Source organism: Idiotropiscis lumnitzeri, chromosome 7 (genome assembly GCF_059441095.1).
Source record: "Idiotropiscis lumnitzeri isolate Australia: NSW breed Sydney's pygmy pipehorse chromosome 7, RoL_Ilum_1.0, whole genome shotgun sequence".
Taxonomy (NCBI): domain Eukaryota; kingdom Metazoa; phylum Chordata; class Actinopteri; order Syngnathiformes; family Syngnathidae; genus Idiotropiscis; species Idiotropiscis lumnitzeri.
This window is the reverse complement of record NC_142397.1, coordinates 3,392,719-3,417,079: the sequence shown is the minus strand read 5'-3', so window position 1 is coordinate 3,417,079 and position 24,361 is coordinate 3,392,719. Positions and strand designations below refer to the sequence as shown.

The window sequence follows — 24,361 nt, the reverse complement described above, 5'->3', positions numbered from 1 at the left end:
TTTGAGGCCAACAAAAAGCGTCAGGCCGGGATTTTAAAAAATCCTGACTTCTGTCGATAAAAATTCCTTCATGTTACTGTGACTCTGAAGTGGCAGCTATGCCGGATGTCTGTGTCCAAAAATGTGTGCACACTGTTTTTTGGGGGGGTCCTCCGAAAAGCATCTGGCCAAGATTTAAAAAAAAAAAAAAAAAAAAAATCATGACTTTCGTCCACATGCATTGTTCCATTGGTCTGTGACTTGTGTTTCTGTTTAAGTCCTGCTTTCTTCTGTTATGGCGGATGTGCTTAATTTTGCACTTTCTCTGTTGGAGCTGACCAGAAGTCGTCTTTTCTCAAGGATATTTTTGCTTACTGGCCAGGATTTTTTTAATTTAGTCACTTTGACTTGCATTTCAGTTCTATCGCTTTTGAGGCCCACGAAAAGCATCAGGTCACGAGTTGAAAAAAAAATCACGACTTCAGTTGACATGCATTCTTTCAAGCCACTGGGACGTTGCAAGATGATGACCAGGAGTCCTCTTTTCCCTGGACGTGACCGCTTTTCAGGGCACGGAAAAATCATGCGGTCAAGATAAAAAAATATCACATCAGTCGACATGTATTCTTCCTCTCCGCAATGAATGGAGTCCCACCTCTGATGCACCATTTTTCAGAAAAAAACTGATTTTGTTCCTCGGTGACCTTTAGTCCTCTTTTTTTGGATCTATCAACTTTTGGAAAAATTGAAACTTTTTCAAAGTCCTAATTTAACAGTTGCCGTCTTTTTCTCCATATTTCTGAATTTTGGTCATCAAAAACATACAAAGTTGGACACCTCCAATCACAAACCCATTCGTGCGAACCCAACTTGGACCGTTTGCACACTCAGTTCTGATCAAAGTCACGACGAGTAAGTGACACTTTTCAGGAAGTGGATTTGATCAAACGTAAACTATTTTCATCATTATCCTCCTCATCATCATCATGCTCCGCCTCCGGCTTTTAAATATTCTCGCGTCTGGATGCAGTCAGCGAGAGGCCTGCACTTCTTCCGCACGTCAGAGCTCTCCCGTTGGCCGATGGATGGATAGTGACGGCCGGCCAGTTGGTTCTCATTACATCCTCTGCACTTCAAAACTACGCCGAGATTTGCCCCTCACTCCCCCTCCTCCCCCTCGTCCTGCCCGTGCTCCGTTTTTCTCTTTCAGCCCAAGGTACAAAATTGTTCATGAAAGTGAAAAAGGTTGCCAGAGGGGACTTTTTCCCTTTTGTGAATTTTTCTAATATCCTCTTCAGACTTCATGTATTCTTTCATCCACTGTGACTTGTGTTTGTGATTAAGTCCCACCTTCCTTCAGGGTCTGACTTCATCATTATTGGCGCCTTCTTTTCGTTCATGTAGCCATTGGGCTGTCTACGTGTCAGTCATTCTAAACTGATTGGTTGTGATGTCACTAATTGTATCGAAATGTTTTTTTTTTTTTTTTTTTTTTACCCCTCCCCTTATGTCCGTCAAAAATGGAAATCTGCTCATGCTTGCAGTTAGTCGCAAATTCCAACATTCAGATGTTTCTATTTTTGGTCATACCACCATTTGTACTCTTTTTTTAATGCCATGAAATGCCACAAGATACACATAATAGGAAAGTAGTAATTGGTGTTCAGAGAGTCCAGTTTTATTTACAGGTTTTAAGTTTTATGGTTTCGCCACTGACACACATTTTAAAATATTTGCTCCTATTAAAACACCCTGAAACTTATAAAAAAAATAATTCCTTCACACTTGTATTGCTTATCTACTGCTTGCATCATTCTCCAAATAAGAGGCTGATAATTTCTCCCAGTGAATGTTGACCTTAAAACTGACACATAAAACAAAAGATAATCAAATGCTTTACTTAGTAGCTAGCTTAATGCTAATTTATTATGTGAAAGGCCATTGATGGGCTAAGTTGGACTACAAGTTATGGTAATCATAAACTTTTGTACAATTGCTACTTTCACACACACATAGCAACAACATCCACAAAAATACAACAATGCTTAGTTGGGGACCTTCTCTGCCTCGCCGTCTTATAATCATGCAGCATCTCTTCTAGTTGAACTCATTGCTGCCTGGTCGCGTTGTGGCACAGTGTGGTACTACACTGGACGGGTTCCACTTTATTTACCGGTATTTGGATAAAGAGCTGAGTTTAGTCTGGGTTGCAAGTGGAAATTCCAGAGAGTCTCTATCAGCTGACCAAATCATATGTCAGCTAGATGTTTTAATGCATCCGTTATAGGATGAGTTCAAAAAGATTTTAAAGTGTTTCAGCAAACACGGTCGACTGCGGCCCGTGTCGCCCTGCCCCCACGCCGTTTTTCTTTTTCATCCCGAGGAACCAAATCGTTCCTGAAAGTGAAAAAGATTGCCAGAGGCAACTTTTTTTCCTGCAGAGTATTTTTTCTAATATCCTCTTCAGACTCCATGTCTCCCCCTCCTTCATGCCTCCTCGCTTTTAAGTCAAAGCCTGTCATCCACCCCGCGGGGGCTCCGCTGGAATGCCGCTCCAATATATAAGATCTGTACCTTCGCATTCCCGCTAATGCCGCGTGTGTCCGAGTGGGTCTCCAAGCGTGGGGTGAGGAGGGGGAGGGGGCATAAGGGGAGAGGGGGTTCTGCATATGGAAACAAGGTGGAACTGTGCTTTGTTTGTTGCCCTGTGCGCATACCAGCGCAACATTTGAACAGCAACAAAATAAGGCACAGATGTGCTTTGCTGGCTCCCGCTTGGCTTGTCCAAGGCCCGGCGTGGAGGTCACATGGTTTGGAAAGCGAGACGCTCTCCCAGGCCACGTCCACACACACACACACACACACAAAGGATATTTGTCAATGCGCGTTGGCGTTTTTGCCTGCATTTTAGCTCAGGTTTTTGGAAAATTCCTGACAAGAGTCGTGTGTCAAACACAGGAAGGTTTTTTTTTTTTTTTTTAAACTTTAGTATCGCCACTTGCAAATCAGGATCTGTGTGGAAAAATGTTTTCTTGAAGGTGACCAGGACATATCCACTTTGAGGGGTCAACAAAAAGCAACAGATTTTTTCATTTTTTTTCATTTATTTTTTTTAACTCAGTCAACCGTCGCCAAGTAATCTTCCACTTCACCGTGACTTGTGTTTCCGTTTAAAATTTGCCTTCTTCTGTTATGGGATGCCTGAATGAACAAAGTTGTCTTTTTCCTGGTGCGATCCAGTTTGTGGGGCCGTTGGCCAGGATTTTCTATTCAGTCCGCATGTATTCTTCCACTCCAGTTTAACACACGCTTCTGTTTAAGTTATGTTACGGCTCTAATGGTCCAATTTTGCTCGATATCTGTACGTCTGTATTTGTCTGAGGGAAATGTTCATGGTTTATATTAGGACCCAACTGATATAGATTTTTTTAGAGATTTTTTTTTGGGATAACAAAAATGTGATTCCCCTCACATTGTTACGCCCTTGCGAGAAGCGTCTTCCTTCAGACTGCAGACTCACTAAATCGGTCTTACATTGACTCGTTACATCGTTGCCATAAAACCGACCCATTTTGGAACCTGACCCTTAGTTTGGGAAGCACCGTTGTGAAGGCCAGTAGTCTTTTCAAAACCCGTTATAACTCAACAGTGACGCGTTCATTATTTCTATCAGTCAGACGTGTTCACGTTCATGCGGCTGCTTTAAATCAAGGCCGAGATGATGGAAACGCTGGGAGAAAGTCATGGAAAGAGAACACACCTTGGTATTGTGGTGCCAGGCTGCTCTTCATCCACCAAGTGGCACAATGCCAACTTTCTTCTTGCCTGGAAGGTTTTTCTCGGCTCGCAGGCGCCTGATTTTTCAGTAAAATTCTCCCAGGGAGCACCCGGCGTGATGGACTAAAATCTGTTTTCTGTCTCCAGGACACGTCTGTGTCAAAGAGGCTTTGGATTCACTTTCATTTATGGTGACCAGAAGTCCTCTTTTACCCGGGCGTGTTGCCCACTTTTTGGAGCCTGCAACACGTCATTTATCCGGGCTCTCGACGTGAAAAGATTCTTTGGTTTTGTTTCTGGTGACCATGTTCACTTTTTGGGGCCCACAAAACACACCCTTAAAAACTATTCTCATAATATTAAATTCTAAATGTAAAAGTTATTTTTGTTTTTCAACAGAAGGCAACTTTTTAATTCCCGCTGCCTTTAGAGTACATATGGTCCATATGTTTAATTGGCCTTTGGATGATGAGGTCCTGTTTTAACGTCATGTATTCAATTATGTTGTTGTCGTTGTTAGTATGACATCCATGGCAGGTTTTTCCGCCTTCCAGCGTCCATTATTGTCGCAGTGCGCGGCTTTTATGACCCCTGCCGCACTTAAACGTTAGTTAACACTCCATCCAGTCTTTTCCTCATCATCAGTCATTAGCCAAGTGTGACAGGCTTGTCTTATTAGGCTCTGTGCTTCTCTGCACATGTTCTTACCGGCCCCTTTAATGAGCACTTTAGACCATCTCACCTCCTCTTGCTGATTTATGACTTATTTTTTTTTTTTGGGTTCATTTTTTTGCAGTCCAGATCAGAGGCCCCTGCCAAGCCGCCAAGCCCCTTTTCCTGACTCGGGCAGCTGCGGCCAACATGGCGAGAGGTGTGAACACCCCCGAGCCTAATGAGCCCACGGCGCAGGCGGATTACACGGCGGGTCAGAGGTGAGGGGACGGCGGCCGGAGAGGCTGCTCCTAATATCCGTGAGGCAGATTAACGGAGAGGAGATTAAGTGTGTCAGTGTCCGTAAGAATTCCATCAGACCATCCTGAGAGGAGCTCACGTTAAAAAAAAAAAAAAAAATGTCAAATGAAAATCTGTGCTAGAAATTCAAAGTCAGATGTCACAAAACTAGAACTTTAGTTTCATAATATGCCTTCCATTCTGGAGAGTTTGAAATTGAACACTATATTTTGTTTAAATGGTCCTTCTTGTGTCAGTCACATGACAAATGGAGCCTAACTTGGTTTGCTGGTGGAAGTAGGAAGGATGCTGCACGTGTCCCAATCCAAAATGTGAAATTTAAAAAGTTCGCCAGGTCAATGTCTAAAAATTTTGGTGTATAAATAAATAAATAAATAAAATAAATCAACATTTAAAATTGAATTCAAATTTATGACACTGATTTTGTTTTTCACAATAAAAAAAAATCTGATTTAATAAAATAATATGTAAAATTCAACATCCCCAACAAAATGACTAAAATCAATACAAACATTTTTTTTGAGGTGTACATGTTAAAACAAAAAAAAACTATATTTTGATAGTTAAATGAAAAATCAGTTTACGGAATTCTAATTCAAGCTCCGAAAATCTCATTCAAATTCAAAAGGAACAGACATGCAGTACTTCTCTAGCTAACAAGCGGAACATACAGCACATAAAAACTAAAGAGTTCTAAAAGCCTCCGTAAGTCAAATTCCCAGAAGAAGCACAGCTCAAATTATAAATCTGCAGGCAGACAGCTATGAAAGTATGAAGTCTGAAATGAAACTCACCACAAAGGATGCAAAGGAGCCAACTTTGGCCATAACTCGTCTTCTCTGACAGGGAGCATTTCTCACTTTAAAAAAAAAAAAAAAAGGAATAGCAGTTGGCTTTAAAAATCAAACGGGACGGTGAGGTTATAACCATGATCCATCAATTTATCTACCATCATCATTTACCCCCCCAAAAATAAATAAAGAAAGAAATTAACTAATTTGTTGTCTTAGCCTTGCCCCCCACCCTCCAACTCACACTTGACCCCAAAATCACTCTTTCACATCCACGCAGTCAAACAGCTTCCCGGAAGCTTCCCTCCTGACATGCATCCATCCACCGCCAACACCTGCTCTTCCGCATCCGCACCACTTGTCACAGACACACACACACACGCACCCCCACGCGCACAATTGCTCCTCAAAAAGAGACGCCATCTTACAACAGCCAAGACAAGTAGCGTCTCAATACTTTTGGCCATAAACGCCTCATCTCAGTTGTGGTCTTGCTACAATATTTTTTAGTAGCTGGTAACGTAATTTCGATGTGTAAGCTGAGGGCTTTTCCAAATGTACGTACCTATGGACACTGAGAAAAATTAATTTACTCGAATTTACGAATTTACTCAAGTGATTTGCAGGAAATAAAATCAGCTGGATCCAGAAAAATATTTTTTAAAAGTAGGAAAGTGGTAGTATAGTCTACTTAAAAAAAGTTATCTCGATCCAGATGATTTTATTTCGTGCAACCACTTGACAAACTAGAATTGAGTAAATTCAACCAAAATAAACATACAATTTAATTGCTGCCGTCATCAAACTGTAACTTGTTCTTTACGCGGTAAAATGCATGTTCTGCGAGGTTTGAGTCTGGAGATGTCCGCATGGCCTAACGCCGACCAAATTCTTGCCCCTGTTAAATTCTTTTGGGGGTCTTTTCGGTTGTGTTTTTTTTTTTTTTTTTTGCATCCTCTTCTTTCGGTTGAATCTTTCTTCACATCGGCAGACAGACTTTATTTTGCTGCCGCTATCAGGTGTTACATCAATCAAGATTAGCGGGCCCGTCCCAGAAGAGGCCCTGCGAGCACAAGCCATGACATTATTATTTCTTTTCATTCCTTCCCACATCATTTTTTGTTGCTTGTCTCTCTGCTTTTTGTCAAAGTCCAGCCTGGCCTCCAAATGTTCTTGTTTAAGAGTAGCTTGCATCTGTATTTTGTTCACGTTCATGACCTTTTTTGTCCTCCGGCGGTTGTTACCGATGTCACCACCTGTTGTGTTACCGACTTCCTTTACAACTCACGAAATGTTAGCGTAGGCTACGGTCATACGTTCGCGCAATGGCCGCAATCGCTGCACAATTTTATGCTTCTACCCATTAACAAATTCAATACTTTTTCCCCCCCTACGTGAAATCTGGGTGGATTTGAATAAAAGGTTATGTATCCTATCCAGATGTACATAGCTTGAAATAAATGCTGAAACTGTTTTCAGTCCACAGCAAAAATAAAGGGATTGGCCTCACTGTTCCAATATTTTTGGAGAGCCATGTAATTTAGCTAATAACCCTCCAATTATTTTCACTGAATGGACCCATTGATTTTGCTGCAAGTATTTTCCTCTTTAGAAGCAGTTTGTTCTGCTCGGTTAGTTGCTTCAGTCTTCTCTCTAGCAGGAATGCTTAAAGTGCAGATACAGTATGCATATATGGGTGATGAATCATTGCCAATGGGCTCTAAAAATAGCCACAGGCTACTTTATTGTCTTCGTGTCAATCGGCTTCTTCTTCGACAAACGCAGCATGTTTTTTTTTTTTTGGTTCATTAAAAATGAAAATACAGTACAGTATACTATTTAACTCGATAAACGATTCCGAACGAACGAACGGTGTGGGTTATATTGCTTGATAATCCAATCGGAGAGCATGAAAATACTTATTCCCAAATTTCGGAGCAAACCGTCTTTACCGTGCATGTCTGTGACGTCAGTATACGCGTTTGTGTTATTCCTAAGGAGCTAGTAGAAGCAGAGTAAACGAAGAACACGATGGGCGCAACTGAAAAGTGCACTCTCCGAGATGCAGGATACTCCATTGGTGTTAACTCGACGTAACACCGCAAATGGGAACATTATGCGAAATAACACTAAAGTAGTTGAAAGTAGAAACGGACGGAGCGATGTTTTGTTGACACGGAGTTCGCTAGACTACGGCTTCTTCTTCTTCTACTACTATTTCAGGTATATTTAGTCCATCTGCGCATGTCAAAATAATTTGTTCCCATTAAAAGTGTGATGCATGAACACGCAAGTCCAAATCAGTTGAAAATTTTTAGTGTCCATGAAAACAATCATAATTTGAATCCGAACTCTGATCAGATTAAAAAAAAAAAGTGTCCATGTAAATGAAGCCTTGATTACATAACAACTGATGATCTTTGTCTTCACTGACAAAAAAGTTCAACATACATGAACATTACAACTTTATTCTTTAAAAATGAGGAATTTATCGCAATATTCTGACCTTTTTTCTCCAAAATAGCCAGCCTTTTAATTCTTAACATTCGGGCTTGCACGTGATAGTTTTGTCCCAATGGCGTAAGAATTTCAAGGGGGATCCTCTATAAACACTCTCCGATTTAAGGCGTCCTTGGACAACAATTTGCGAAAGCAATGCTTTTGAAGCTGCTTTTTATCCACTTTAACAGGCCTGTAAAATTCCCAAGCAGGCGACTATCAGTCAACCCTGAGACCGAGACTCTCGTGGAGCCGATATGAATCCTCTTCTTTTTGGTCCCGCATTTGTCATGTGAAACCGAAGTCTCCCGGACGGGTCCATCCAGCTCCTTGCAGCTGTCCCGTGCAGGCCCGAGCGATTTATGGATCCCTGAGAGGAGGCCGGATCGAGCGGATTGTTCACGGAGCTCTGTTGTCGTCTCAGTGGCACAAGGACGGTCTGGGGGGTGAAAGCTGGAAAAAAAAAAATAAGCGAGCGGCCATCATGAAGACATCACTTGTCTCTGTCTTCACCTCACATCTGCCTCCCAATCTCCCCACAAAGCTCATCCTGTTCCGGGGAGGAAATCACACCTCTGGGATTAGACGAGCTCCAGCACATATTTTGTGTCTTGTCACCGACTTCTGCTTTGGCGGATTGTCAGCAATGTGGACGCACAGACAAAACATGGCGCATCCCCCCCCCCCCGACCCCCCAACTCCAATCCCAGCAACCCTGCAAGGATAAAAAGTGTCTTTCTTTGTTGACATTTTCCTGTGGCTCCACGATGATTATCCGCCGGCGATTACGATTCCTGCCTCGTGCCACATCTGAAGGTGCGCACAAACAAACTGTTGCGGTGAGGGCGAGGGCTTCATGGCATCCATTTTTTTATTTAACTCCATTTTTGGGACTCTCAGAATTATTGGGACCTTAACTCAGTTGGAAGTTAACCTATAATTACGGGTGTCCATGTGCTCACTATTTGGCGCAAATGTGTTTTCGCCTCATCGAGACTTGAGTGCACGTCGAAATGGAACGAAAGGAGCCGCTTAGATAGGCGGAGATTGAACTTTTCAACTTTCACCACTCCCACAGCGGCACAGCCTTCCCTCTCACAGTCCGCCGGACGGCCCTCGTCGACTAAAACATTGATGAACTAAACCAAAAATGAAGTTTTTTTTAGAAAAACTATCCACAAAAACTAACAAACCTACCCTCAACACAAATTAAAAATCACGGAATTTACTAAATAAATAAAAACTAAATGTAATGAAAAATCCCAAGCTATTTATAAGAGAACTGCACCAATTCCCATTTATTTTATTGGCATAAAAAAAAAATGAAATCAGGTTTAGGATTAAACCCCCCGAGCGTGTGCACGTAAGAGTTTGGGAGCAACGTTGGCGCTTGGAGTGTGAGGTTGATTTTAGTCGGAGTGAATATGCCGTAGGTGATCAGATGGGTTTCCAGCGGCAGACATGTTGGGAATGCTATCCTCTGGAGGTGCGCAAATGACTTCTGGAAATCGTGTTTACAGAATTGCCTGCTGACAGCTTCATGGATGTCTATGTGTGTGTGTGTGTGTGTGTGTGCATGCAGAAGAGATGCTAAAGCCAGCTGCAACATCATCAGTGTGCGTGTGTTTGCGTGCGCATATTAGTGTGTGAGTTTATGAGAGTTTGTGGGTGTGTGTGCGTGAGTGTGAGAGTGTGAGTGAATGTGTACCTGTGAGAGGGGGTGTGTGCGCGTGCTTGGGGATTCCGTCCACACCCGCGACCTCGACTCGAGCAGATGCGTTCTCGAGAGCCGAGCGCACATCCGCAGGTCTTTTATGACGCAAATATATCTCGCTGATTTTATTCCTTCGCTGTGACAGATTTGTGTTGACGTCCAATTTTTGGGTTTCAATTTGACGACTCAACAAGGAATGCAGGCTGCACTTTTAAACCGGAAAGCTCACATTTCAGTGTCGGATTTCGTGAATTTGGTCGAATTCAATCCGAATCATCCATTTTCGATGTGACCTTTTGCCTGTCTTCCACAAATGACAACCATGGAATATTTGTTGACATGACCCTTACTTGCAATAACGGCATCAAGCCAGCGACCCATCGACTTTGCCACACTCTTGCATTCTTCATTTGAAATGCTTTTCCAGGCCTTCACTGCAGCCTCTTTCAGTTCTTGTTTGGCTCTGGGGGGGGGGGTGAATCTTCCTTCAGTTTCTTCTTCAGGAGGTAAAATGCATGCTCTATTGGGTTAAGGTCTGGTATTGTAAGTGTTTTTTGGGTCATTGTTTTGTTGCTTGTTGCACTATCCTGTAATTCATCCATCTTCACAGGATGTCGAAAATTCGCTTGGATGAGGTACGGTTGCTGTGGCAACGGGATGTGACAGCCCAACTCCCAAGATGGCCGTCCGCTTGTGAATGGACGCATTCCCCAATGGCAGGATGTCTGCTGGTTGGGGTGTTTTGGGGAGTGGGGTACTGGGGGGGGGGGGGGTGTTGATGGTGGTCGGCAGGGTGTTTACTCCCAAAGGGGACTGTCTAAATAGTAGCCGGTGCTGTTTTAAGGACTTCCTGTCACTCGCTATTCCATAAAAGACTAGTTAAATAAACAATCGCTTTCCCATTGGGGGCCGGCCTGGTGTCTGCGAGGGCCAGGGTTCATTCCAGGACCCCCGACATGTGGCTTTTTTAAAGGAGTCACGGCACTCGTACAGGTCACCACACTCTCTTTCATTCGCTCTCTCACACACACACACACAGTTGCAACAACTTACTTCTGAGGACTTTTCTTTTTTTTTTCTCACCTGATTGTAGTTTTCTGCAAATCCTCCTCCTCACTCCAATTTGAGGATGATACTAATGCTGAGTTTATCTGCCCTCTACGGACTCCGAAGAGATCTATGTGACACCTTGTTGCTTTCCAATGACAATCCCTCCCTTCTGATCCGGTGTGAAGGAGTGAGACGTTATACACACGGACGGAATTCCCGGGGAGACCACGATGGATAGTGTGATCTCACCGCAGTGATGTGGAAAGCAGATGGAGAGAGGTGCTAGCACACACACACACACACGCACCCACATATACGCACGCATGTATACGTGCACACACACACACCTACGTGTCTATATAATGATATATACACATACAGCCGTGGTGTTGAGGGATTTGTTGAGTACACGCCGTAAAAAAGAGTGGCATTTTCACACTGCAGCTTTATGTCTTCACATGCATTGAGTCAAAGTGGCTGACAAGCAAAACTATTGGGATGCTGAGGCAGTAAAAAAAAAAAAAAGAAAAAGTGGAGCGTTTGCGTCCAAAGTTCCACCTATATCCTGGGCCGTGCAGGAGTTTGGGACAAGTGGGGGATTACCCCAGCCATCCACCTTTGGATAAAGCACCCCCCCATCCTTGAGTATGCTCTTATTTAAATAAAATAAAATCAACTGTGTTGCATGACACGTGTGATAACGAGGCAGGCTGACAGTTGTGGTGGTGGATGGTTGGTCCTCTTATCTCTCCTCGAGTGTCTTTTAATAGTGCTTGGGGGGTGAGAGTGTGCTGCTGGCAGAGTCAACAGTGGACTAGCGCTACTTTGCTCAGGTCATAAACACTCCGTTGACACTTTTTGCCAGCTCGTTATCCTCACGGCAAAAGACGGCCTGTGCCGCAAAAGCACAAGAACCTCAGATGGACTCATTTGTTCCAAGCGCTCTCGAAACACAATTTGGATTTTAATGATGAATGTTGCAGCACAAAGTCTCTGCCTACTCGCTGACTGTCACGTCAGACTCTTCCTTTCTTCCGCCTCGCTTGCCCATCTTTCTTTCCATGACATGCGTGCACTCAGGGCGGCCAACAAGGCGCTCTAAAAGTGCCACACCAGCTTGATCACTTGTCCAGATAGTGGCTATCACGTCAGACTTTTTTTCTTTTCCTTGCTCACCATCCTTTCTCTCTGTGACATGCATTCACTCGTGGCTGATAATGAGGCACTCTAAAAGAGCCACACCAGTGGATTATCCGTTCGGAAGATGCATTTTTAGAGTGCAGCTAGCTAGCCGACTGCGTGTGATTGGGACCAAGCTATTAAGAAAAATGAATAGAAATTAGATATATTCCAGAAATCCTCAAACGCAACATGAAAGTGTTGTAATCTGTTGACATGGACCAAACACGCCTTCTATCAGTTAAATGTGGGCCATAGGTCCCAGCACACATACGTGAGTAAATACCGCTGAGATTGTGTGTGTGTGTGTGTGGGGGGGGGGGGTGAGTTAAGGGCGAGGGCCGTGTTTGTGCTGTCAGCTTTGGTTCCCAGCGGTGGCCCCTCCCGCACGGCTGGCCCCTCCCTGGCCTTTTGTGAGCGGAACCCCGCTCCCCCGTGGGCTCTCTGGCCTTTCACATGCGACTGTGTCCAATCACCGCCACCCCCTCATTCCCCAAACTTCAGACGTCTCCAAGCGGCCCGTCACACCGAGAGAGGGACGAAAAGATGGAGCTCTCATAAAACACGCCCCCCTCGTAAGCCACTACAAACTAGCTGATAATGGCTCCTCGTGTTTTGTGGAAACTTCCTTTAATGCATCACAGGAGAGAAAAATCCTGTTCAGGGTCACGGGTGAGCTGGAGTTGATCCCGGCTGAGTTTGGGAGAGTGGAATTTGGTTCATCTCTCTGTGGCATGCTGGGCGACCCGGCAGGCCGAGGGACCTTCCTCTGACATGCGCTCGGCGCGCCTGAAAATTTAGTGACTGAAAGTCGAATAAACATTTCTCCTGCTGGAATCATCTATGTCTAAGTATGTAATACAATTTTGGAGAATCATTGTAGAAATGTGTTAATTGAATGCATTAGTATTATTATCATATTATTCCGTATCATATCATCCGCCCATGGAGGTCTGCTTACATTTCCTCATTAAAATATAAAAGCATTTGACGGTAATGAGAGGAGCTTCTTTGATTGGTGGAAAATCAATTTGGTTGTGTTCACACCCACAACGGCGCAAAATGTGCTATACTGCACCTTCTTTTGCAGAACAAATAAAATACTAAAACTTCGTTTGATCTGCCCCTGCACAGGTGTAGACGGCGCCTCGTGCACTGGGCACCAAAATAGAGCGCAGAACTTCAGATCTGGAAGGTGGACTTGCTAACCCCATATCCAGCTAAGACCCGCAGTCACCAAATGGAAGGGAACATGCATTCATTTGACTACTGTACTTTTTTCAATTCAGTAGATTTCTCACGTGCATGAAACTCTGTCTTGTTGGAGAAGCTTTATGGACTGAGGTGAAATCCTGTTTAGTTTGGTTGCCACAGCAACGGGATCATGCGAGAATTTGGGCAAATTGAAGTGTTCTTTCTCCTCCTTCACTGTTTCCCTTCTCTCTTTCTTTCCGTCAGACATTTTCTGTTCTGTTGCCTTTGGACTGGATCACACCGAACGAGACTGCACCTGCCGTCTGAGACGCGTAATGTGCGCTGTAATCATGTTGTTGACTCATGTCCATATGCACAACACATGGTTGTGTCACAGCCCCCGCCGACCGACCAACATTCAGTCACGTTGCAGTGCCAAAAAAATGACCCCCTCACCACACCCACATGGCGTTTAATGAGGCCGGTCAAGAACACTATTTGATTGTGTCGTTTGCACTGATGCAACTGACTGGAGATTTGCACACTTTTAATGACTCATTAAGCCTTAAGAATAACAATGAGGAAAAACGCCCTTCGCTGTATGAATATGATGATGATATTATGATAATAATAATAATTATAATAATAATAAAGAAATTATAACATTAGTAAACTAATATACAGTAAATTTAATTGAATAGAAATCAGTTACTTCACCATTTTGATACATGACATAATACAATGGTTATACTGTAATACACATATTGAATTAGAAAATGGGAATACCTTGCTGTCATTTCATATGTAATATATATTTTGAATTTAATTAAGTTCATACGATTACAGTAATTAAATGTAATGGTAATAATAGATGTAATTATTGTAACAATTAAAAACTACAATGACTTGAACATTACATTAGTTGATTTTAAATTTCTATAAATATATAGAAATAAATAAAAAATATATAAAACAACAGTTGTAATGTGTTCATTATTAAAACAAACTGTGATAAAATAAAATGTTTGTTCAAAGAAGATTTTAGTTGCTACGACATACCGTACATGCAGACATACGTACGTACGTAAATACGTGGCGACGTACGCACATACACGCACGTGCGTAAGCATGTATGTACTTGTGCCTACCTGTACTTATATTTTAATTAATACATTTTTAAAAATAATGTTCCTATATTGTGCATCTTGAGATGGTGTTAAAACCGAAATGTTCCAAATGTATTTGCTCAACATTATAACACGTGTAAAGAAGGGTCAATTTGTTATAAAAAAAAAAAAAAAAAAAGGTTGTAATGACACCGAGTCTTCACTCGAATTGATTAATCAGATTCAGACCATCGATTTTGAAATGTGTAAATGCATACAATCCATGCGGGCAACAAACTCCTTCATCGTCCTCCTCCTCCCTGCCGTCTTCCAAGATTCCACCTCCTGTCTCCGCCTCCCCACCGTGCCTCCTCCTTTTTCTACTCCCGGTGGGAGCAGCGTGCAAGCGGGGCTGGGACATTCCAGTCTGGCTGTTGCTGCTATGACCCACGGAGCAACTCGACTCTGGCTCCAGAGGTGCGAGTGTAGCGGAAGACAGCCTCCGCATAGCGGCTCCTGACAAGTGAGCGTGTGTAGCCAATAAGTTTTTTTTTGTTTGTTTTTTTGCCCCGTTATTTATTATTATTTGTCTGTGTGTGTGTTTGGGGGATCCTAGTATAGAAAACAAGTAGTGGAATTACGTCCACGCGAGTGAAAAGTGCTCCACCGTCCACCAGCAGCTCAGCTCAGACTTTTTTTTTTCGTCCACTTTCTGCATTTGTGGCACTTTGACCCCGGAGCTTGCGATTCTTCCGCGGGGCTGAGAGGCTCCACACTCACCGGTGCGGTGGTGTCCGAGTCGCCCGCGCGGAATGGAGGGCCCCGCGCGGATTTTCCACCGTGAGAATGCGTTTGGCTGCTGATACAACCCACGACAACCAGCGCTCTCGGAATAAAGGTGAGGAAGGACGTCGGCGAGTGGGAGGGAGGCACTGGTAGTCGTCCCGGGGGTCCGAACGACTGCATGGTCGTCTGGCACGCAGACAAGTTCGGAGAAGAGCCGGGGAAGACGCGCGGTCGAACCTCGGAATGGTCAACGAGAGCCGGGGAAGGCTTGCCGAGCCACCGGGGAGTGTTGCTAAATGGCCGCGGAAGGTTCCCGGGAGGGGCCGGGGGGAACTCGCTAAGTGGCCGATGAAGGCTCACCGAGAGCCGGGAAAAGTTCAGAGAGAGTTTGTATGGAAGCCTTGTTAAATGAGTGAGTGGAGAATGTTTGCCGTGACCGTGGAAGAGTCATTTAGGCACTGGAAAAGTTTTTATAGCGTCCCTGGAAAGGTATGGTGAGTTACCGGAGAGTGGTCACTAAATGGCCGGGCAAGGTGTATTGGAGCCCGAGGAGAGTTCTGACGAGCACCGGGGGCAATTCTCCGATTGGTTGAAAAGTTGTGTGGCTGGATTTTAAAATTAACTTGCGGCACCTTTCGTGTTTGTTTGCTTTTCACTATTTAACATTTGAGGTAAACCGAGGAAGATATGTAGCAAAAAAAAAAAGGCTAGATATACAAATTAAATATATGGATGAACTGAAATGATAAAGATGACTACTTGCGAGGCACCTCCAGGTGACTGAGATGCAAGAGAAAGTATTTCTGCTCCAGAGAACATGTCTAAAAATGGTTATTATGTCCTCAGTTGGCGTGCCGGTGTCAACAACATAAAAAAAAAGTGAGAGTTCAAACATGGAGTTTTGAATCATCACTTTGTTCCAAAAGACAACTTGGAGTTACACTTTGGGGAACCATATTTCCGCCACATTAAATCTGCTGCAGTTTCTCTCTCAGCGCAGAGAGTTTTGATTGTTTTAAGTCGAGCGTGTGACATGATTCTGCGTCCAAAGACTACTTTTGATTGAGTTTAAGGTCAAATCTGCATCGATAAAAGTAGATTTATGTTTAACATCGCAGTTACAGGGACAATTTTAACTGTAAATGCATAGGAATGTAAAGAATACTTGCCATATATTTACTGTACATCCAATTTGGTTTGTAATTTTAGAATTCTGCCCCCCAGTCTTCAGTTTGACACCTGTCCCCTAATCAGACGGAGAAATTTCTCTTAAAATAATGTTTTGCTTGTCGCTAATTAATTAATGTCACATTCAAATAATTATTGTTGTAGTTTAAGTACTTTGCCAGATAACTGATGAATAGTCAACCACTTTCATGTTTTTTTTGTCAGCAAACTGAACACTCCAAACAAGTGATGGTGAACAAAAGACCCAATGGGAGCGAAGCATCGGTGCGACACACATGGCCGCCCGTGCATAAAAAACGCCCCCGAGTTCAAACGTTGGCCGCCGCTTTGTGGTGTCAATGGGCGACAAGCAGACACTTCCGACGCCTTTCAAATCCTTTCAGGGATCGCTGATATCGGCGAGTTGTTCTTTTGTCACGTGGAAATCCTCATTATGACGTTTTCTTTCATTTTCTGCCCCCCTGAAATGTCATTAGAATTGTTGTTTTTGCGAAAATTCCCTCTTGGTGTCTACATTGTCGAATAGGCGCACCTCAGTTGTCCTGCAAAAATTTGCAAAAATAAAAATACGGGTATTTTTTAACAATTAAGGCACTATGTGTTGTCCCGCATACCTGAAAATGAACTAAAAATAACACTTATTATCCGCTACTATGGCCCACACCTTTATTAAAAAAAAAAAAAAAAAAAAGGAAAACCAAAGACGTTTATATCAATACATGCATCATGTTTGGTCATGGCAACGTGAAACTTTACTAAAAACACCTCTCATGTACCCCTAGGGAAGCACACAACCCTTACTAGAGATAGTTTGATAGCTAGAGGGTTTTTTTTTTTTTTTTGCACCTTTCACAAACTTTACAAACAAGAGAAAATGTCAAAACAAAACCATTAATAACCAAAGAAGGCATCATGTTTAGTCACGAAGACCTGCAAGGTTGCTTTTTCTCCCCCTTAAGATGTTGTTATAACCTCTGTTTTCACACCAATTCCTCCTCCCACATTAATAGCTGAGTAAGTCATGTTTAGTCATTTAAAAACAATGAATTAATGCCCCCCCGGGGGTACGCACACCTCAGTTTAGAAATCTGTTCTAGAAATCGAGTGAGGTTCATCAGATAAATATCGATAGGTCAGCCTTTTCCTGAGTTTTTAATCCATGACCTTTAACATTTCAATATTGTTGACGCACCACCTGTCCCCCATTAAAAACTAAAATGAAACTTGGGAAAAAAAATGAATAACAAAGCCATTAATAGCTCTCAAAGCAATCATCTTTAGTTACACAAACCCGCAGGTGATTATTTCCCCCAATATCACTTGAGTTTCTGCACAAATTTAGTCTGTTAATTGTTGAGTAGGTGCACCCCCTTCTCCCCTGCACTTACTCTCAGAATTGAAAAACATTGAGGAATGCGTCATATTTATTCACGTAAACTTGCAAACAAAAACAAAAAAACAGTTCCCACACCTGCGGGAGTGCACACACAGTTTTGGGCATTTAGACAGAAATATTTCTAAATAACTATAAAAAGCATCTCCCAAACTTCGTAAGCTGTGCATCAATATCCCAAGAGAGTTGGCGCACCCTTACTCCTGAAAAACTAAAAGAAGAAGAAAAAAAATCCAAACAAAGCCATTAAAGCCTGTAACTCACCAATCATGTTCCTTTCCTGAAACATTTGGAAGTAGTAACACACCTCCTTCAGCATCCCAAGAGAGTTGGCACACCCCCTTTTGTATCCATATACCATATTCCTGTGTGGATCGAGTCAAATTCGGCATTAAATTGTCATTTTAAAATCATAAACATTCATATTTTATGTGCCATTCAAACTATCCAACATATTTTTAGTGTTGCAATGCTAACACCGCTATTAGCAGGCTTGTTTTTTTTTTCCTCCACACTTTCGCAGGGACATTAATAAGCCATTAGTGGGCCTGACTCTTATCGGACAGGCCGGGGAACAAAGCACAACGATGCCATTAAGGGCGCGCACATCCACTTCTTGACTATTAGTGTGCCCGCTAATGACAAACACATGTTGCCGTAGCGCAGCTATGTTAAGTGGGCAATTTTCAATGGGAGCGTGTAATGGAACCGAGCTCACACAGGCACACATGCGCTATTAGAACCACACAAGAACTTTAGCGTCCAACCGCTGGGCTCACATAGCAATGGCGACGAATGCTGGTACTCGGTGTGATAGCGATTAGAATTAACCCCCACCTCCTCCGAGTTCTGTTATCTAAAAGCAAATAAAAGTTTATTTTTAAACTTTTACTCGCCGGATAATCAAGCTAGCAAAATACGTCAGGTGCTAATCATGCTAGCTTGTTATGCTAGCAACATGCCTGCCGTGCGTTTCTGTTGCTGCTTACTATTCATGTCGGTAATTATTTGCTAGTCATGCTAACTGAATAGTTAGCATGCTAATCAAGTTAAACTAATATGTTGTTTAGAAAAAAAAAGCCAGATTATTATTGTTTGTTTGTTTGCTTCTTCCCCACAACGAGCCTCGCTTACGTGTCGTCATTTACTGGAGTCTACCATGACATTGCTGTTCGCTGTGAAGCCAGACGACGATTAGCAAGTGGTTAATTCCTCGCTTGTCCTCTGTTAGCATATTAGGAAAAAAAATAAGTCATGCTTTTTACAAAAAGAGTTTTATTATTCGTGATTATTGTCCAGACAGTGGTCCTCAATTTGTAACTGGAGGGCCTAAATCAAAGCATGGCTCGCTTGTTTATTTGCGCTCGCACTTCATTCTGTCACTGAGTTGACCCCTGCCTCGGAGAAGTCCCGAGAGTCGTAAAAACAAGGAGATAAATCTCGGATTTTTTTCATCACTGTCTCAATATTTTGACTTAGGGAATGACTCGCTCTCCAAATCGCCTTCCGAATCCTAAATGACGAAATGATTAAAATTCGGCTTCCCTGCATTTTGACCTCCTCAACTTCTCCACCGAGCGCTAACGTCAGCCCCTGTACTGTATATCGAGGCTCAGGCCTCTGGTTAGTGGGAGGCGGAGTAGTGGGCGCCGTGCCAAAAATGCCCTCATGATCAAGGAGCCTGCGGGTGCTGATTGACAACACCCAGCAGCCAGGAGGAGCCGAGCGGGAGCGACAGGGAATGACAAGCCATTCTCAAAATTTAGGCCATTAAACGTTTTTCTCCGGCCCGCCAAACTTGATAAAAATTTAATTAATAAACCCTGTTAATGTTTTATTTTCTAAATACTCTCCTGTGTCAAACACAGATATTTTGTTGTAATTTTTTAATTTTATTTTCATTTCAAATTAAATGTATTTTTTTTCTCCGATGAGGTGAGGTGACCAAAACACTCCATCCATCTGCTCCTGCTCCGGCCCCTCTGTCAAATTTTAGAACCCATTGTGGCCCATCAATCAAAAAGTTTCCCCACCCCTGCTTTAGACCCTCTATGAACTTCAGATAAAATTAGCCTCAAGTCCCTGTGCTATGTTATGCTAATTATTCACCAAAGAATTCACCTATAGCAGGTTTGGTACTCTTTCTGAAATGCCACAAGATCTCATTTGATGGTGGTGCGGTATATCTGATATGAAAGTAGTACAGTAATTGGTGACAAGGAAGTGAGAATGTGTGTATGGAGTGTTCTCAACTGAGAGACAAACTTTGTATATCAGGGTGTTGTTAAGTTTGGCTGCGGCCAATTATTTTCACGGGGAATCACGTAGGATGAGTTTTGTAAGTGATTCGTTTTTTGTATACAGTAATACCTCGCTACTTCGCGGTTCACCTTTCGCGGGTTCAGTGCTTCGCGGGTCTAAAAATATTCAAAAATTTAAAACTTTTTTGCCCGGGCACGATCGGGGCTCTCCATTCGCTCCGCTCCGCGGGGGCATTGTAGTTTCGCCGAGCGGCACGACGGGGCGCTGGAGCGGTTAGACGGCCGGCGTGCGCCGAAGAAGAGCGTGGGCGAAGAGGAGAGTGGACGAAGAAGAGCACGTTCCCCCGGGCATGATCAGGGGCGACGTTTCGCGCGGTTCGGACCGTACCAGAGCTCCGGCCGGCGTGCGTGGCAGTTAAGCCGAAGAGGAGCACCTCTTCCGCCCGGGCACGAGTCAGTTATGAATGAATAAATAAATAAATGAAGAATGCCACCTTTCATTTCACAGGGCACACCGGGCGGCGTACCAGCAGGTAAAAGTTGAAGTAATTAAATAAATACAAAAAGAAGTAATTGAATAAATACAAAAATAATGGCTGGGGAATAAAAAAATAATAAGTTTTAATAATAATTTGTTTTTTTTTTGTTATAAATAAATAATTTCACTCGCTCTCTCTCTCTACCCGTATTCTATATGGTGTACTGTATACAGGGGGGTATACTGTAGTGTACCTATATAGTTTTTTTTAAGCATTTTTGAAGGTGCGCCGCTACTTCGCGGATTTTCAGTTTTCGCGGGTGGTCTCGGTCCCCATTAACCGCGATAACCGGGGTATTACAGTACCATATTTACGATTTAACCTTTGCTACAGGAAATTATAAACATTTTGAAGGGGGCCTCAAATATTTTTTTTATTTTAATTTTTTTAAAGAGGAACATGGGATGGAGTGATTGTGAAGGTTTTTTCAAGCAGCTGGAACAGATGTTCTGCAACAGCCGCTGGAAGGCAGGGAGGGTGAGGCGGTACCGGCTGGACGCGGGCCCGGCTCGGAGGTCTGCTTCTTCTCTGAGGTTTTGCTTGTTGGTGTAATGAAAATACAGACTCGTTCTAAATATACACAGAAAACGATAAAGGGATGCAAACCGCAAACACACAACTCAAGAACTGATCGCGGAAGACGACGTCAAACCGGGTCTTCTTCAACCGGCGGAGCTGCGTGAAGCCGCCTCCTTAAGCCACGCTATTTGAAGTGACTATAAATACCGTTTATTATGTATTTGGAAGCATCTGAGGGAGCGCCTTTTGGCGAGCTGTAATGTGCCGTATGTGCGCCACTTGGACCAGAACAGGGTGAGCAAAATGGCCGGCTTGGACGCAAAACAAAAATACTTTGTTCCTATCCGGCACGTTTGGGGTTAATTGCGTCTTGTGTGGAATCGAATTCTTCTGCAGCCTCAGTGTCTTCCTGTTTGTGAAATTCCCGAAAGTGACCCGGCTAAATATGCCTCGTCGGCAGGCATCGAGTGTGCTGCTTGAGTTTTTTTCTTCGCGAGAAACCGCAGCTTTCTATTTCAAATGTTTCGAAAGCCAGCGAGTCACATCTGACTTTGGTTTTGGTGGAGTCCAGCAGGACTATAATAAGGCCAAAACGAGCGGCCGTTGCCGACTGGTTTGAAGGGATTTTTTTTTTTTTTGGGTCCCGGTGACCCACAGCCTGCTGGATCGGGGAGGAATAGGCCCAACGGAACAAGAATTTTTTGGCACCGATCTTTGGAATATTGGCCTCGTGTGACAATCAATCACTGTCGTCTCGATTGCGCTCCACGGTAGCCGCTTACAAGCTGCACAAAGCCATGCGCTATCCATTAAGCTACCAAAATTGCTGGATTTACAAACGCTAATTTTTCCAGCCTGGTGGAACCGCAATCTGTTTAGTTTCTACTGATCTCCGTTTGCGTTGTGTACAGTTCTGTCATGTTCAGATCAGGAATGTAAATAATTCTGCAGCTAATGGTACAGCGGCGTGAAAATGAATACCTCCGAGGTCTTCCTCTTGTGATAGTTTTTGTCTTCTTCTTTCCTTCAACATTTTACGATAGCAGCTCACATAAAAAAGAAGACTCTGAAAGACAACTCACCGAAATGCTAAATACGGTAATTAAGATTTTAAACGATCATACAAGCCATGATATTTGTGCACAGTCGATTGGTAAACAATTTCATCCCAAAATCGCTTCCTGTTCTGATTTCTACCGAAGTTAGTTTCTGTGTTTTTTTCCCCGATATTAAGAATGAGAAAAGTGGCAATCTATACATTAAGTCCGAAACAAATGTCAGCCAGGCGACTGTTTTGAAGGAATTCTTTTGTTCATTCTTCATTTTCTAAATTCATAATTTTCCTGCACCTAAAAATTAAACACTGAAAATTTTAAGTTACAATTTTAGTGACCACAATTTGGGCTGCCTTCTGTCATACAGTATTTTGTATGATTAGTAACATGCCTCTGGTTCTTCTTTGGTTCATGTCTTCTGTCTTAATCCACTATCCCATTGAGCGCAAAACATTTCCAACTGTTGGCGACAACTTGCTAATTGAAACAGAACAGACCCAAGAGAAAAAAATAGAGATTTATTTAGCGTATTTTCTGAACTATAGAGCGCCCCTAGTGGTGAAAGAAAAATCCACAGAAAAGCTGCACCGTTGTATTAGCCACATGGTTCAAACTCTAGGAAAAAAGTAGCGGCTTATAGGACGGAAAATACGGAACTAATCTTACAGGTGCTAAATCAGGGAATAAGGATAGTTGAAATTTGTAAATGGTTGCAGTTAATTTTCCTGTGGTGTTTGCCCTCTTCTTGTTTACGTCCTATTCTGGATTCTATAGTTTTTTTTTCGCCCCTGCCCGACGCCACTTGGGTCCGTTGGCAAAACTCTGCATAATTATGGCCTCGTTGACAATCACTCACTGCCGTCCGTCTCCATTGGGGTCCACGGTAGCAGCTTGCAAAAGATGGCACGCGTTCCACGAGACCAGGCATTCTCTGTTTTCATGTTTCGTTTGTTGTCATGAAGTCTTGTTATTCTTGGACCACGACGGAAACATGTTGGACTCTTTAGACGTTGTGAGCCCGTGCCAGGAAGCTGAGACGCGGTTTGATGCGTCTGTTTATTGACACCAGCCGGTTTGTTTTGCGATCTCCCGATTGGCGCACAATAAGTGAGAACTGCGAGGATAAACATTTAGACAAACTATATGGAGCGTTTTCGCACTCTGTTTGGGAATGCATATTTGTCTTTGGGTGCTGGTTTGTTTGGGTTTTTTCAAGAGATTTGTGTGTCGGTGAGAAAGACTAATTATATTTAACCTCTTTACAAATGTTTGTTTTTGTTCTGGCGGGCCAACCGGCGGGTTTGCAGAGCATGTCCTCTATCCTGTAAATCCTCGCCCTCCCCCTGCCCCCGCCATGAATCCACTACACAGACTCATTTATTACAAGTTTCTCCTCAAGTCTGTTTTCTTTCAACCTTCTTAAAAAAAAACACATTGATAATATTTGTTTCTCAATTTTTGGGCATCGGCCATGGGTCTATCCGGGGGAGGCTGACCAGAGCCTGTTGTCTGCTGCTTGTTGCCGCGGAGACATGTGCACTGATGGAATCCAGGAAAGTCAGGCGGGAAGGGGGTTGTGTGGGATGGCAGCTGGATCAGATCACTGCATGCCCGACGCAACAGATTCCGACTCCCCCCCGGCGAAGGTGGACTTTCTGGCAAACTTGATCCTCCCCTTGCATCGACGCCTTTCCCTCATCATCTCTGGAGTCAAGACTGGCTAGGAGGAATGTCTCACCTGGCGCAGGGAATCAGACTCTTGGCACATGTCGGAGGTATTATAACACTCCCTACGGGCTAGAGGGCCCCGTCGGGCATTCCTCTCTTACATCGGAATTACCTTTTGGTCCGAGCAGGCGTCCCGCTGTGGGCTGAAAGGCCTGTGAAGTCAACTGGAAGGACCCCGAGCACTCCCACAAAGGCGTCGGGTTGTTAGTTACTTTGCAAAAGGTCCGGAGGTGGCCTTCTATTGCGGCGATACTCTGGGATCCGTTTCCCGTGTCCGAGGCCCTTATTGAGTTTCGTCACTGTTGGCTAATCCGGCTCTCGGAGGACCTTGGGAAATGAGCGTACCTCCCGCTGGCCCCTGTTCCTCCCTCCCTTGCAGATTCCCAAGGGAAAGAAGACATTGCAGAACAATCTCCAATTAAGAGCCGCCTTATATACTGTACCATTCAGCCACGGTCTCGCTGGCCTCCTCCGCTTCTTTTGCCTCTGTACTCTCTCGGTCAAAATTGCCTCAGGGTAGAATTAGCGTTGTCTCCCGAGTCTCGGCCCTGGCACTTTTGGAAAGGGTTTGGGAGGCGATGGTGTGGGGATAGGAGAGGAAGGAATTGGGGTACTGTGTGTCCTTGGTAAA

The 24,361-nt window shown here is 43.5% G+C and overlaps 1 protein-coding gene across 6 annotated transcripts in view; it reads left to right on the top strand.

The window, feature by feature from the left end:
- cdon (cell adhesion associated, oncogene regulated) overlaps positions 1-24,361 on the top strand; it is a 50,350-nt gene that overhangs the window by 8,777 nt on the left and 17,212 nt on the right. For 2 of the 6 annotated variants that reach the window (XM_088301385.1, XM_088301384.1), the window contains exon 2: positions 4,553-4,688. The exons of 1 other annotated variant lie outside the window; for it this stretch is intronic. In XM_088301385.1, the coding sequence (XP_088157511.1) occupies positions 4,618-4,688 (71 nt within the window). In that variant the 5' untranslated portion in view covers positions 4,553-4,617. Of the gene's footprint in view, positions 1-4,552; positions 4,689-10,905; positions 11,062-14,682; positions 15,160-24,361 lie in introns of those variants that run through there. 3 more of the 6 variants (XM_088301387.1, XM_088301388.1, XM_088301389.1) reach the window with 3 other exon arrangements.